This window comes from Furipterus horrens, unplaced genomic scaffold, assembly GCF_987537825.1.
Source record: "Furipterus horrens unplaced genomic scaffold, mFurHor1.1.pri manual_scaffold_2, whole genome shotgun sequence".
Taxonomy (NCBI): Eukaryota; Metazoa; Chordata; class Mammalia; order Chiroptera; family Furipteridae; genus Furipterus; species Furipterus horrens.
Genome location: NW_028327172.1, coordinates 119,356,614 through 119,370,005, shown reverse-complemented (window position 1 = coordinate 119,370,005; position 13,392 = coordinate 119,356,614). Strand labels below are relative to the sequence as shown.

Genomic DNA, 13,392 nt, shown 5'->3' with positions numbered 1-13,392 from the left:
CTTTTCCAGGCACCTCTCCCACTTCTGCACTGGACTGGTGCCCCTCTAGCTGCTTCCCTGGCCGCTGTTCCCAGAGTGGGTGAGTCTGAGGACATTTTAGGACTGTGGGGGCCCTTTAAACAAGCGGACTCTGCTGATACTGGTAGTATCTGCCTCCGCCCCAACCCCCACTGGTCTGCACAGTCAGAAGCGATGAGGCCTGGTTTTCCCTGGTGCTGGGACAGTGAGCTGCGAGGTCTGGTGAGGAGCTGGGAACACACCCCAGGTGTGCTTCCCGACTTTTTAAAACGTGTGACTGCTGGCCTGCCACCATCACACTGCGTCCTCTCCGTCCCGGCTCTGCCCCTCCTACCTGTATGGATGAGTATTTCTTCTTTATATCTGTGTTTGCTGGACTTCCATGTAGTTTGATTTTCTGGTACTTCTGGTTGTCTCTAGTTTTGAGGTAGTTGTATTCCTTAGTTGTGGAGGGAGATGCAGCATGTCTGTCTATGCCTCCATCTTGAAAGGAAGTATGAAATTTATTTTGATGAAAGGAGGGCCATAGGAGTCCAGATTGATTTTTTTCTGAGTTGGAACATCTACTTACTGATTAATCATCTTTTCCTTAATGATTTGAAAATTTACTTAATCTTATACTAAATTCTATTATTAGAATCTATTATTATTATTATTATTATTATTATTATTATTATTATTATTATTATCATCTTCACCTGAGAACATGCTTATTGATTTTTACAGAGAGGGGAAGGGAGGGAGAGGAGGAGAGAACATCAATGTGAGAGGGAAACCTCGATCAGTTGCCTCTCATATGTGTTCTGACCAGGGACCAAACCCACAACCTAGGCATGTGCCCTGACCAGGAATTGAACCTGTCACCTTTGTTTTATGGGATGACACTCTAACCAACTGAGCCATACTAGCCAGGGTGTAGACTCAATTATTTTAATCTGCCTTCTTATCCTACCAAGAGAATTCTCCAACCCATGAGCTCCGGAACTCAACAGACCTGGGTGTAAACCCGGAAGCAGCTTAGCCATTGCCTACTTGAACTCTTAAAGCCTCAATTTGCTTTTCTGCAAATTGGAGATAATTCTCCACACTTCACTGGGCTGTTATTTTCAAGCATAAATGACTTCAGCATCTGTGCAGGTTGGGTTCTCTGGGAAGCTGGCTCTGAGATGGAGATCCACATGCAGGGTGTTTATCTGGGAGTGCTCTGGGGTCTACACCTGAGGTAAGGAGGGCGAAAATGCATAGCAGTCAGAGGGAAGCAAGAGCTGTGATGCAGACTCAAACACTACCTCAGCCAACCTTGAGGGAGCTCCGGAGGTCAGCTGTCCTGGGTTGGACACGCTTTCATACACCATGTCCATCAGTGTTACATACAGGGGACCACCATGGAATGGGCGTGACCTGGGTGAGGTAGCTCTCTGCAGCTGAGGCCATCTGCCAGGCATGCTCCGGCGGCTGGGCTGAGAAGTCCTTCATGAAAGAGGGATCCTGGTAGCACATCACAGTGTCCATCTCAGCACCTGGTTCACTATTCATTTCTCCTCTTCCTTACTTCCAACTCTTTGAGTGAAGAGCAGTTCAGCAGAGCTTCATGCTGGAAGGTTGCTTGTCCAAGACCCTCTGGTATGCTGAAACTCCAATACCTGATGCATCACAAAGGCACTGAGAACACACTGAGGGTTGAGGAGGAAGAGTTTGCAGGCCATGGAGGAAGGTGAGGCGGCACAGCCTAAGTGAAATAAGCCCAGCAAGGGTTTAATGAGCCCAAAGCTTTCATCTCAGGTTAAAGCACTTTTCTTTTGATAATTTTTTTTGCTCCTGCATCAAAAAAATTGACTCCACAGAGGAATGTGAATGTAATAATGAGGCTGTGAAAGACCGTGATTACAAGGAAAGTATTTGTATAGATCCAACAAGACAAGGCCATCAATTTGCTTTTCCTTTTATTATAAAAGTAAAATAAAAAATAGCATTTATAAATTCAACATTTTTTCTTTTAAAGTATTTGATCTAAAAACATATTTACAATAGCAAAATGCAGAAAAAGGGGAAAATACTATTTTCAGCACTGATTGTAACCATGTTTAAATATTGGCACATACATATTCTTTTTTCAAATCACAGAGATAACCACATTAGAAAAAGCAGTAAGCCTTTTTTAATTACACACCAAGAAACTCTCATTTTAAAATACCTCATTTAAAATAGTCTTAATAAAATATTAAGAATTTCCTTAATTCTTAATCTGAATGCATGACAGTGCTGTGGACAGCCAGAAAGAACACCAAGTGGGGACGGAGCAGAGGGACAGCAGCAATGACAACAGAAAGCAGCTGGGAAAGCTCAGCAAGGCACCTCACCTCCGACAAGGCACCAGGCGCCGAAGGCGGTGACTGCTAGATACTATATCTGCAAGTGAGCCGAACTGAGATTCAGTTAAGAACCAAGAAAGGAGGCCGAGTTTAAAAGGCCTTGAGTAAATCCCCAATGGTCCAGGCCAGCCAGTTTTCTTCTGAGCACCTTTGGATGCACTCTACCTTCCTTCTTTGGGCCGATGCAGTAGCATTTCAGAACTGTGGTTGACAGGGCATTGGCAACTGCCAGAGGGCTATATTTTGCCTTCAATAGGTCCTTCCTGCCCATAATCGTGGGGCATTTTGTTAAGAGTTAGCAATGAGCTGCTGCCGGTCAGAGACTCTGTAAAGCTGAGTTTGTGGAAAGAAGTCTCCACGCCGCTGTCACAGATGCTGTCACCTCGGAGTTCGTCTAAGGGGAGAGAACATGTGTTTACTGTGGTCAGCTGGAAGCAAGGCAGAGCCTTGGCTCCTGTACACCTTTAATTCCTCCGGGCGCCAAGTCTGGCTCTAAAAGGCACGTGGGCTACTCTTGCCCATTAGCTTCTACAAGTCACCACATTCCACCTGCCCTACACCACCCACCTGTTCACTACTGTTCACAGTGGGGGGGAGGGGCGGAAAGCACCCAGAGTAATATAAAAACTGTGAAGATACCAAAACTAGCCAAATGTTTTCACATCTCTTTTCCTACAACCTAGCCTCATGATTAGCAGAATCCTTTCTGAATTCTCTTGACCCAATGAGTACCTTTCTTTCTTAGAAATCAGCTGTATTTTTCCAACCACTGCATTACCTATTTTATAGCTGAGACAGGGGAAATTTCTGAGCCTTAGGCAAAATAAACTGTTGACAGAAGTAGGAACTAAAGATGTCTTTCTGGGCCTCATATGCTATTAAGCACTATGCATTGCCTCAAAAAACATTTGGTAGCAAAAAAATAAGGTGATTTTGATGAAAATGAGTCTATACTGGACAATTAGGTCAATATCTCTTTGTTGAAAAGTCTCTTTAGGGATCTGAATGAACAATGTGAATTATTTCCTATAGACGGAGTGATCAAGAGAGCAGAAGTCTAAAATACCTGAATCAAAAAGTTACCTTCTTATATATTAAATTCCAATATTAAAATTCAGACTTGAATGACAATGACATGGCTATTGTCTTGTTTTTTATTGATTTATTCAATCAACCAATCTTTATTGGGTTTCTATTATGTACTGGGAACTGTGAGGTATTTTAAAAAATAACTACAAGTCAAGGGCTTAATGCTCTTTAACATAAGATAAGTACCCATGTCTTTGGGTGGAGGGAACATAAGGTCATAAGACAGGATATGTGCTTTGTTCTCCTGGTGGATACATTGTTTCCTTCTCACATGGGAAGGACATCTGTCCTGACTCCCTAGGAAGGGCCCCTGACAAGGAGACCTGGTGCTGAAACTGAATGGCAGGAAGGAGTCAGGCAGGTGAGGATCTTGCAGGGCAGGAGAGGAGCAGGTTCAGAGGCCCTAAGACTGGACTGGACTAGTGAGTGTGGAGGCAGAGGAGAGCGGAGCCACAGGGCAGGGGGAGGCAGAGGAGAGCGGAGCCACAGGGCAGGGGGAGGCAGAGGAAAGTCATGTTTAAAGCAAGAACGGATAAGAAAGGGATGCTGCCTGTATTGCCTCATGTTCAAAGCCTCCAGCAGGGCTCAGTACACAGGATGCGCTTAGGAAAGATTTGCTGAATGGATGGATGAATGGGAGGGTATACAACAGAAGTACCGTACTCTCACTAATTTTTAAAACTGCCTGTTGTGTGGAGAATGAACTGAAGGGAAACCAGGAGACGGACCGGCAGCCGCTGCAGGAATGGAGACGGACCAGCAGTGGCAGTGGCTTGCACCAGGGTGGTGTTGCAGGGAGGAGGAACCCTGATGGCTGGCTGCACACTGATTAGGACCAGGAAGCATCCATGGGCCAGTCTTAGGTTTTTGTCTTAACCTCCTGGAGCGTGGCAACGCTTCGGACTGACGTGGCCAATATGCAGGTTGTGTGGGGAGCGATAGGCCTGTGTAAGTAAGGGCAGGTAAGGAGGGCCTGGGACTGGGCTCCCAGGGCTGTGGCCTGAAAAGGGGCTTGTGGGTCAGGCCGTGAGGCGAGGTGCTCTGCCAAAGCCAAGGGGGTGCCCGCCTGAAACAGAGGAAATGGCCCCCGTGACGTGAGAAGAGGAGCAGCATGGTGAGCTGGTGGCCAACCGGGCATTCTGGTGAGGGCAGATCTGCCGGAGGCGGGATGGGCCCGGGCTGCAGAGCCAAGGAGAGAAGGCAGGGGAACAGCACACACAATTCTCCCGAGTGGCTGCGTGTGTAGGAGAGCAGAGGAACTGGGCTGTGGGTAAGCAAAAACGGGATAAAAGGCGTGCTTTTTGCTTCTGTTTGATTTATCTTGAAAAGATGAGGGAAACCATAGCATGTCTGCTAAGTGATCTAGCGGGAGGGAGGAACCGTGAGTGCAGGGGAAGGGATGCTGGGGGTCGGAAGGAAAGCGCCTGAAATGGTTGTTTAGAGGGAGAATAAAGGGGAATACAGGATTGCTGGGCTGGGAGGACAGTCCATCATGTTATGTATTTCAGGCGGCTGACAGACGGCCCCAATAATGGTGGGACACACGGTCAGAGTCGTGAACCCCGGGCGGAGCTGAGGAGCTGAGGAGGGAAAACCACAGCGTCCATCCACAGTCTGGGTGCCAGGGCTGGTTCGAGTGCATTTTCGCTTTTAAATTTAAGAGATGAGAGAAATAATACTTACCTGAACCACCCACATCATGTTTTTAGTGTCTGCCGTGCATCTAAGTAACTCACGTGTAACGGACTGCTCCCGGGGACGGCCCCTCACCTGAGCAGGGGGGTCCCGACGGCGGAAGGCAGAGCCTGTGAGCCCCCCAGCAGGGAGGACACCGACACCTGGGACGGCATGTTCAGGAGGCGGTGGCGGGGAGCACATGCCATCGTGAACACACTGGCCTGGGGAGCAGGAAACATTCTCAACTGTTTTTTTTTCATTACCTATTTGCTGTCTTGTGGAGGCGGGTGAGAGAAGCAGCGGCTGGACCTGAGGCGCGGTGTTCGCTGGGCCGGGGACCGCGGTGCCTGAGGTGCAGAAGGCCGCCTGGATCACTTCTATAGCTTCCGTGTAGCCCATCTGTCTCAGGGCCTCCAGCAGCTCCCGTATCGTCCCTCCAGAGACCTGCACGGAAGAAATGAAGAAAGAGTGTATTCTTGCGTGAAAACCTGTGCAAGGAGCGACCAGCAGCTGCAAACACGCCAGCCGCACGTTCCCTCTGGCAAGTTGCCTCCTCCACTGCGAGAGCCAGCGGGTCCTGGGAAGGTCAGAGCAAAGAGCGTCTAAGAAAATACTGTCTTTGAGTCAAGTTTCCTGTTTTAGCTCAAAGAACACTCAGGAAACGACAGAGGAGTGGTTTATAGTAAGCACAGATTGAGAGAGAGAGAGAGAAAGAGACAGAGGTGCTGAGGCAGTGAAGCTACCAGGAGCTAACTTTCTGCATTATCCCTGTTTCAGCTGAAGCTCTGAAGCCAGTGAGAAACAAGAGCTGTCAAGAAAGTTTTCAAAAGAAAATAATTTCACCCCATGTTTTTTTTATCTTTTAGTAAATCACCAGGCAACGGCTCCATGAGTAGTCACCTCACAGAAAATTGATTCCATGTCCTGACACATGATCAAGGCATGATCTTGGGGACAGGAAGCAATGCATGTTGATCATAGTTTATTGTGTGTGTTCAGAGAGAGCAAAGGTCTGCGACCATCCTGACCCTCTAAGTAGCATTTTTGCAGAAAATCTCAAGATATTTGAAAATAGGGAACATCTCTAGGTAACTGAAAACAGCCTTCTAGGAAGGAGGGCTTCAATCTTGGCCCCAGCACCCTTCAGAGATGTGGGTAATGATGCATTTTCTCCTTCAGAATGGAGGCGGGGGGTAGGGGGCTGTGCCCAGCAGTAATGCAACAGTCAAATAACAGAGCAAAGTCAAATAAACGTAGTTAGCAATGTCAGGTGATGTCTTACCTCGTAATTGTCCATGAGAGTTTTAGATGGAGCGGGACTCAGCCGGAAGGCGTTATTGAGTATCCCCAGACCTAATTTTTGTGCCAGAGTAGCCCAGTTTTTGTCTGGATCAGGAAATTCTAGCAACTTGTAGAGCTGCAACTTTGCATCTTCAGTCAGCTGTTTCATGTCTCCTGAAGGAAATGAAGAAGAAACGCGACTGTCCTAGCTGAACACAGACGCGCAGGGGGAGTGATGGCTGCCGAGCTCCTTCCCTCGAGAGTCAGCAGAAGCCCAGCTGAGCGCCTGGCAGCACGTGCTTTAGTAGATTACAACTGCGTGTTCCCCTTTCACACCTCAGGATCTCCTGACGCTGAAGTAACCTTTGTGCTTCCTACAGAACACCCTGGATGGTGCCGGCTCTCCCCTACCCCCTTCAAATGACAGTGTGGTGGTAACACTGGTTAAAAGAACTCACCTTGTGCCAGTAAATCATCAGATGTAAACTCTGGCTCATATGGTTTCCCATTTAATATGTCAAACACCTGTTGGGAGAAAAAGGTGGGGAACAATTTCACATTAAAGGGACTACGAGGGAAATCTGTTTTTTTTTTTTTTTTAGAATTAAAAACTCAAAATGCCCTTCTAGGAGGTTCTAGTACCCTGAGGATGGCAGAGTGGAGAGAGGAGTCAGTACCACAGCCCAGGCATGCGCAGGCCCTTTGGGGTTTTGAGGTCTGGAGGCTGTGTTCCATGGGACATGGGAGCTGTCTGAGAAGGGTTGGTGGACTCAAGCCAACCTCATAGCGAGCAAGAGCCAGGCCCTTCAGAGGGACAAAGGCAGTCCAAGCTGCCAAGTCAGCCATGTCTTAGTTAACTCTGATCTGATTAGGTGTACACTTCTACACTCAGAACTCTGCTGACCTAGATCTTCCAAGAATAAGCTTTTCAAGATAAACACAACTCTTGACAAGTGGGCTTTCTTAAAAAATGAAAGGCATGTGCTTTGGGGAATAAAGACCCAGGAAGACCATCTGTTCTTATGAAGCCTTAGCTCCCCCAGGAGCTGCCATCAGGCTGGAGCTACACTCACCTGCCAGCTGGTGGCCATGTCCAGAGGTGTGGTTCCAGGCACGACTCCTTCATCGTCTCCATCCTTTTCCCAGCAATCATCCAGATCATAGAGAGGCTCAAAGTTCTCCACCAGAGGATCTGCTCCTGCGAAGTCAAATTACACAGCATTAGGTAAACCCATATCTTGTCAACTTCCAAGTACCTGCAGGGGTCAGATTATATTAATATATAAAACATTTCTTAGAAACATATAAAACATATTTCTGCCGTGGCTGGTGTGGCTCAGTGGACTGAGTGCCGGCCTGAGAACCAAAAGGTCACAGGTTAGATTCCCAGTCAGGGCACATGCCTGGGTTACACCAGGTCCCCAGATGGGGGCGTGTGAGAGGCACCCGCACATTGATGTTTCTCTCCCTCTCTTTCTCCCTCCCTTCCCCTCGCTCTAAAAATAAATAAAATCTTTAAAAATATTAAAGAGGAAACATATTTCTACTAAATATCCAGAGATCATCTTTTAAATTCTCATTTATTTTGCCTGTAAAGGTGTCTGATGATACCCTTTATAGCCAAGGACACTTTCAAAACCAAACGCTTGGAATGCTCTGACTCTCGCATCAAATGCTGTAGGCTAGTGTTAAAATTGAATGGTACATCTTTAATCTGGGGACTAACAACAGCATTTTACAGAACCTGGGGTGCACCCTCAGGATGAAGGTCCTAATGTTCAAATTTACGCACATTTCTCAACTTCCTCTCCTGTTTGCTTGAAAGACCAAAGCCACTTGCTGTCTAGTGGCTACATGTGCTGTTTTAGTCCTGGAGCAGCACTGCCAGTGCCCTGCTCACTGAACGAAAACGCCGAGCAAACACCTGCTAGGCAGTGCAGCTACCGACGAATTTAGGACTGATCTTGGAAAATCTAGTCTGTTCCTCAGCCTGCAGCAAGAAGTGCCAACAGTAACCCAAAGGTTAGAGCTAGAGCTGCTTCTCAAAGGCTTCAGAGAGGGGGTATTTAGCCTGATGCCTAATGAACAGCAGTAGGTCCAGCATACCCTTTTGGAAGGAAGATCTTGTTTTTATCTTGCTGGGAGAACTTAGGATCTGTACTAACTTTAGTAACAGGGAGTGCCCAATGAGAGTCAAAGGGGGCTCTTTGTGAGATTTGTTATTTTACTGTGGCAGTCCCAGCCTGATTTCTGAGGCAGGAAGTGTTATCTGACAGCTAAAACTGGGGAGAAACTCGGGTGAATAATTTATAGGACTGAAGACTGGGGGAGCTGAGCTACGTGGGTTCCTTAAACGACCTTCTTCATGACGTTGATCACAGGACTAGCTTTTTCATCCGAGGTTCTTTATCTACTAAAGAATCTGCTACTTGCTAATCCTTTCATGGGATACTGAGAATTCAAGAGAAAGCATTTTTGAAAGGGTTACAGCTTCTTGTCTGAAGGCATTTCTTAATTATAATCACTGACTTACCAAACTAGAATGTCTTATTCAAGAGAAAGTTTAGACAAAGGAGAAAAGAAAAGGCTGCTGTTTATTTGGGATATGATTTTACTTGTCAGAAAAATGTGGTGCCCCAGAAGAGAAGTTCCTACATTTTTCTAGACTCAACTTCTTAAAAAAGTTATTTAACCTGTTGTTTTTTGTTTTTTTTGTTTTTAAATTTATAAAGCATTTACAGCCCTGGCTGGCGTGGCTTAGTGGATTGAGTGGCCGGCCTACCAACCGAAGGGTCGCCGGTTCGATTCTGTCAGGGCACATGCCTGGGATGTGGGCTAAGTCCCCAGTTGGGGGCGCATGAGGGCAACCACACATTGATGTTTCTCTCCCTTCCCCTCTCTCTAAAAAGAAATTTAAAAATATATTTTTTAAAAGCATTTACTTTCTAGAAAAATTTAATAACCTCTAAAATAAATAAGATATATCAGGGCAGGTCTGAGATACCAATTTCATTAAACAGTTTCTGAGATTCTAAATAGTCAAGGCAATGGAGATTCAAGAATGAGCAGGAATAATTTTTCTCCACTTCATAGGAGTAGAGAAGTAGACGGAATAGCACCTGCAAATCCTTGAGCAAAATGGGGGGGAGAGGCACAGTAAGGAGAAAAAAGTTTGTAAGTTCAGACTGGCAAGGTGTGATTCATAGCTCTGTCACTCACTGGGACCCTGGGACTGGGATGCAAAAGTTTCTCTAGTCTGTTTCCTTAGCTGTAAAATGGAAATAATTATAATAATGGGCTTTATCTCAAGGGGTTACTGTGGATTAAGTAAGATTAAATGAGACAGTGTGTGTGTGAAATGCCCAGCACATAGCCTGTTGCAGAGTTAGGCCAATAAACGCTAGCAATTTTTAGTGCCTCACACATGACAGTACTCAATATGTGCTCCATTTGTTCTTCCTATTACTTCAATTTCTAAGAGACCTTTCTTGCAAAGGAGTCTTTAAATTATTTCTTATACCAATACATTTTCTTCTGAGGACTTCTGACATGACGAGACTGGTACGGCTCAGAATTCTATCAAGGAGTTAAATTCAACTTTTGTCACAGGAGTCAACCTAAACAACCAAAACCCAAAGCAAACAGGTGCATTAGAGAGTAAAAACGAACATGGCTCAGGGTGAAGCCCAGGATTACTACTAGTCCAAACAGTGTTTCACGACAGTTCAAGCATGATTTGCCACAGAACTTTTTCACTGGAGCATTTCAGCAGCACCTCTGTGGCTCAAAGAAGGCTACAGGCCGCGTGACTGAAGCGGGGTTTGTGTGCCTGGTAATGTTTTTCACAGCTGCCGTCGGGCCGCCTTACCTGCTGCTTTGAGGAGTGCTGCCATCCGGGTGGAGCCTCTCCCGGCCGCTACGTGCAGGGCTGTCGTTCCATCGTAGGTGGTACTGTCTACGTCGGCCTCACCCTGCGACGGGCCCACACAGAAAAGGGTTAGTTGAAGGTTCTCTCGCCCCTTTGTCCCCACGCCCCAGTCTTCATGGCCCCTTGTGTTATATTACTAGAGTGGTTACTATGTGGGGCAGGCTCAGGCTCTGCCATTGAAACAATCCCCAGTTAGAGCTCCCGGGTGGGGGTGACAGGAGCATCTGAAGCTGCAGCTCTGAAGCCTTGCGTACACATGAAATAGACTGAGCTGAATGCAGGAAGAAAGGCAATTACCAACACCTTTTTTTTCAAAAGATTTCCCTAAATCTCCCTTGGAATTTAAGGCAAAGGCAAGCAAGTACATCCTTTACCTCCAGAAGCAGACAGCCAGCCAGGGAGATGTTGTCATGCTCCACAGCCAGGTGCAGCGCCGTGCGACCCGACTTCTGCTCCTGCGCATTGATGTCTGCCCCAGCGGCCACCAGCAGCAGCAGGCACGGCATGCTGTTGCTCATCACGGCTATGTGAATGGCGTTCAGACCTGTGGCCCAAGCACAAGGACAGTCACAGAGTGCGGAGGCTGCTCACAAGATTGCTCTCAGTGGAGCCAAAGGAAATGACAAAACTGGACCACAGAAAAGGAAGGCTGCTGGGTTTCAGCACATCTAGTGCTGGGAGAGTCTCTATCCCAGATAGTCTTCACAGGCGCTGCAAGGCAGCAGTTCTGCATGTAAATTCACAGTCTCCTTTTATGTTCTCAGGAGACACTGAAAGCAAATAAACATTCTCTGAAACGACACTTTCTACACTTCAAGCCCAGCATTTGTCAGGCCTCTGCTTTTTCCTCCTACTAACTTAACTTTCCAAGTCTCTTGAAAGGAATCAGCTACAGTGAACAACAGAAATTCCCACAAGAGATGATGAACTGCAGGTGACTAAGAAAAGCACTTTGGGTGCAAATCAAACGATAACACATTTATCAAATACCTACTAACTGTTTGGAAAGCAGACAGAGAAGGTCAAACCACGACGTGTGATTTTTCTCTTACCTTCCCCGTTGTGGTGGTCAATAAGTAGTGCTGCCTTTTTGTGCTTGAGCAAAATACTTAGAATTTTATCATGTCCTTCTTTGGCAGCCAGGTGTAAAACAGAGTTACCCAAGCGGTCCAGAAGGCTCGGGTCGGCCCCAGCCCTCAGCAAGTCCTCCACCACAGCTTCCTGCTTGGTGATCACTGCCAAGTGCAAGGGCGTCTGGAAGTTGAAGGGACAGGAGAAAACACCATCAGCACCAAACACTTAGGACCCACAGGCTTGGCAGCTGTCATGGCAGTAGAGGGGGGTCATACTGTGGGCCATTTTTCATTCCCAGATTAACTAACTCCTCATCTTTGTAAAGGAATTACTCTCTGTTCCATATCATATGCTAATGAAATAATATATACTGTACAAACTTTTAGCCACTCAATAATTATGATATTTTTCTATTTATAATTTTTTTCCCTTTTTACAACTATTAATAGCTTTCTTGTTTCTCATTTTGGCCCACTGATTCTGGTCTATTAACTCACCTATTAGTAATTTTAGTTTTCTTGAAATTCTAGTAGGATTCTATCTTCAGCTTATAATACCATATGTTAACAAATAAAATCAAGGCTATGGTTTTACTGAAGAAGTTTAAATGAACCACTCAACAGAAACCAATTAACAACGGTGCTATCATTCTATGCTGACATCTAAAACAAATTTGTTAAATTAAAAAATATCATTCCATGGTCTGGCTCCATGAGACCAATCAATAGAATTCTCTAGCCCCAATTTTATAAAAGGTGGCAAAGGATTCTACATTTTGTAAGTGAAACCACAGCACCACCTCACTAAGAGGGCTCAGATGGACAAACAAGCTGACTTGCTGACACTTAATAGGTAAGCAAAGAGTCCATTTGCTTCCCCTGCCCATAAAGTAGCACCTCAGTGAGTGCTAATGCGATGTGCTGAAAACTGTGTGTTTTCAAAATGAGTAAGACAAACAGTCACAAAAGTTTCTTTCAAAGAACTGAGGTCACTGACAGAACAGCAATACATTTTTTATACAAATCAGTCTATTTCACAGGAGGCTGTGAAATCCAGCCTGTCTAGGGACAGTTTGCTTAAACTTTCCCTCTCAGTAAGCAGTTATTGTAGCAGCGACAGCTGACAACATCCTGGCTGGTGCAGCGTGACCACAGCACATGAGAACTTGGATGAAGGATGCTTAGCTGTGTATGTCTCAGTTACAGTGACTATTTAATATGGCAGACACAAGAGAGAATTTTTTTTTTCCAAATTCCTATTTTCTCCTTTATTTTATTTTATTTTTGTCTTTTAGGACTATCTCCCAGCTTGAAAAGGAATGGTATCCTAAAAACTTTAGACATGCAGGCTCTTGGCTAAAAGCCTTCCTCTCGAAAAATAAACAAATAAGTAGATAAATAAAAGCTTTTTTTTTTATTAATCAGAAATGCTATTTGGGGAGATGGGAAAAGAAAATACAATGATAAAAGAAGATCTGAAATGATAAGATATTATAACATCCAGAGATTAGGAGTCATCTACAGTTTTAAAGTAATTCTTTTTCATATCATACACATTCTCTATCATAAGAGAGGATTACTGTTTTATAAGTTTTTTAAAAAGTTTTCTTCCATGGTCCCACCAAAGGTTTCTATGATATTTCAGGCTGTGGATCTTAACCCCCAGGATCATATCTCACACAATTACAAAGCATGGGGAACCAGGAAACCTTATGCTATGCCTGTGTGCATGGGGAATGTGCAAACATTCTTCAGAGCCATGATCCAGCAGCTCAACTCCTGCATACATCTCTGAGCGATACAAATCCACAAGGGGGCCTGGATGAGGCTCTTTGTCACAGTATTATATACGGAGGTGGGAAACAAGAAGCTGTCTACTGCTGAGAAACAGGCACATTATAGGTGGGAGATGTACATTATGGGACTCTCCTCAGGAACAAAAACAATGAAGTAG

General features: G+C 45.5%; 1 protein-coding gene across 3 annotated transcripts in view; it reads right to left on the bottom strand.

Moving 5' to 3' along the window:
* Window positions 1–1,944: 1,944 nt before the first annotated feature.
* NFKB1 (nuclear factor kappa B subunit 1) overlaps window positions 1,945–13,392 on the bottom strand; it is a 127,504-nt gene continuing 116,056 nt past the window's right edge. For all 3 annotated transcript variants that reach the window (XM_090266345.1, XM_090266347.1, XM_090266348.1), the window contains 8 exons: window positions 11,418–11,619; window positions 10,740–10,909; window positions 10,306–10,408; window positions 7,511–7,635; window positions 6,896–6,962; window positions 6,439–6,611; window positions 5,420–5,600; window positions 1,945–2,784 (listed from right to left, as the gene is read on the bottom strand). In XM_090266345.1, coding sequence (XP_090122471.1) covers window positions 2,627–2,784; window positions 5,420–5,600; window positions 6,439–6,611; window positions 6,896–6,962; window positions 7,511–7,635; window positions 10,306–10,408; window positions 10,740–10,909; window positions 11,418–11,619 — 1,179 coding nt within the window. In that variant the 3' untranslated portion in view covers window positions 1,945–2,626. The remainder of the gene's footprint in view (window positions 2,785–5,419; window positions 5,601–6,438; window positions 6,612–6,895; window positions 6,963–7,510; window positions 7,636–10,305; window positions 10,409–10,739; window positions 10,910–11,417; window positions 11,620–13,392) is intronic.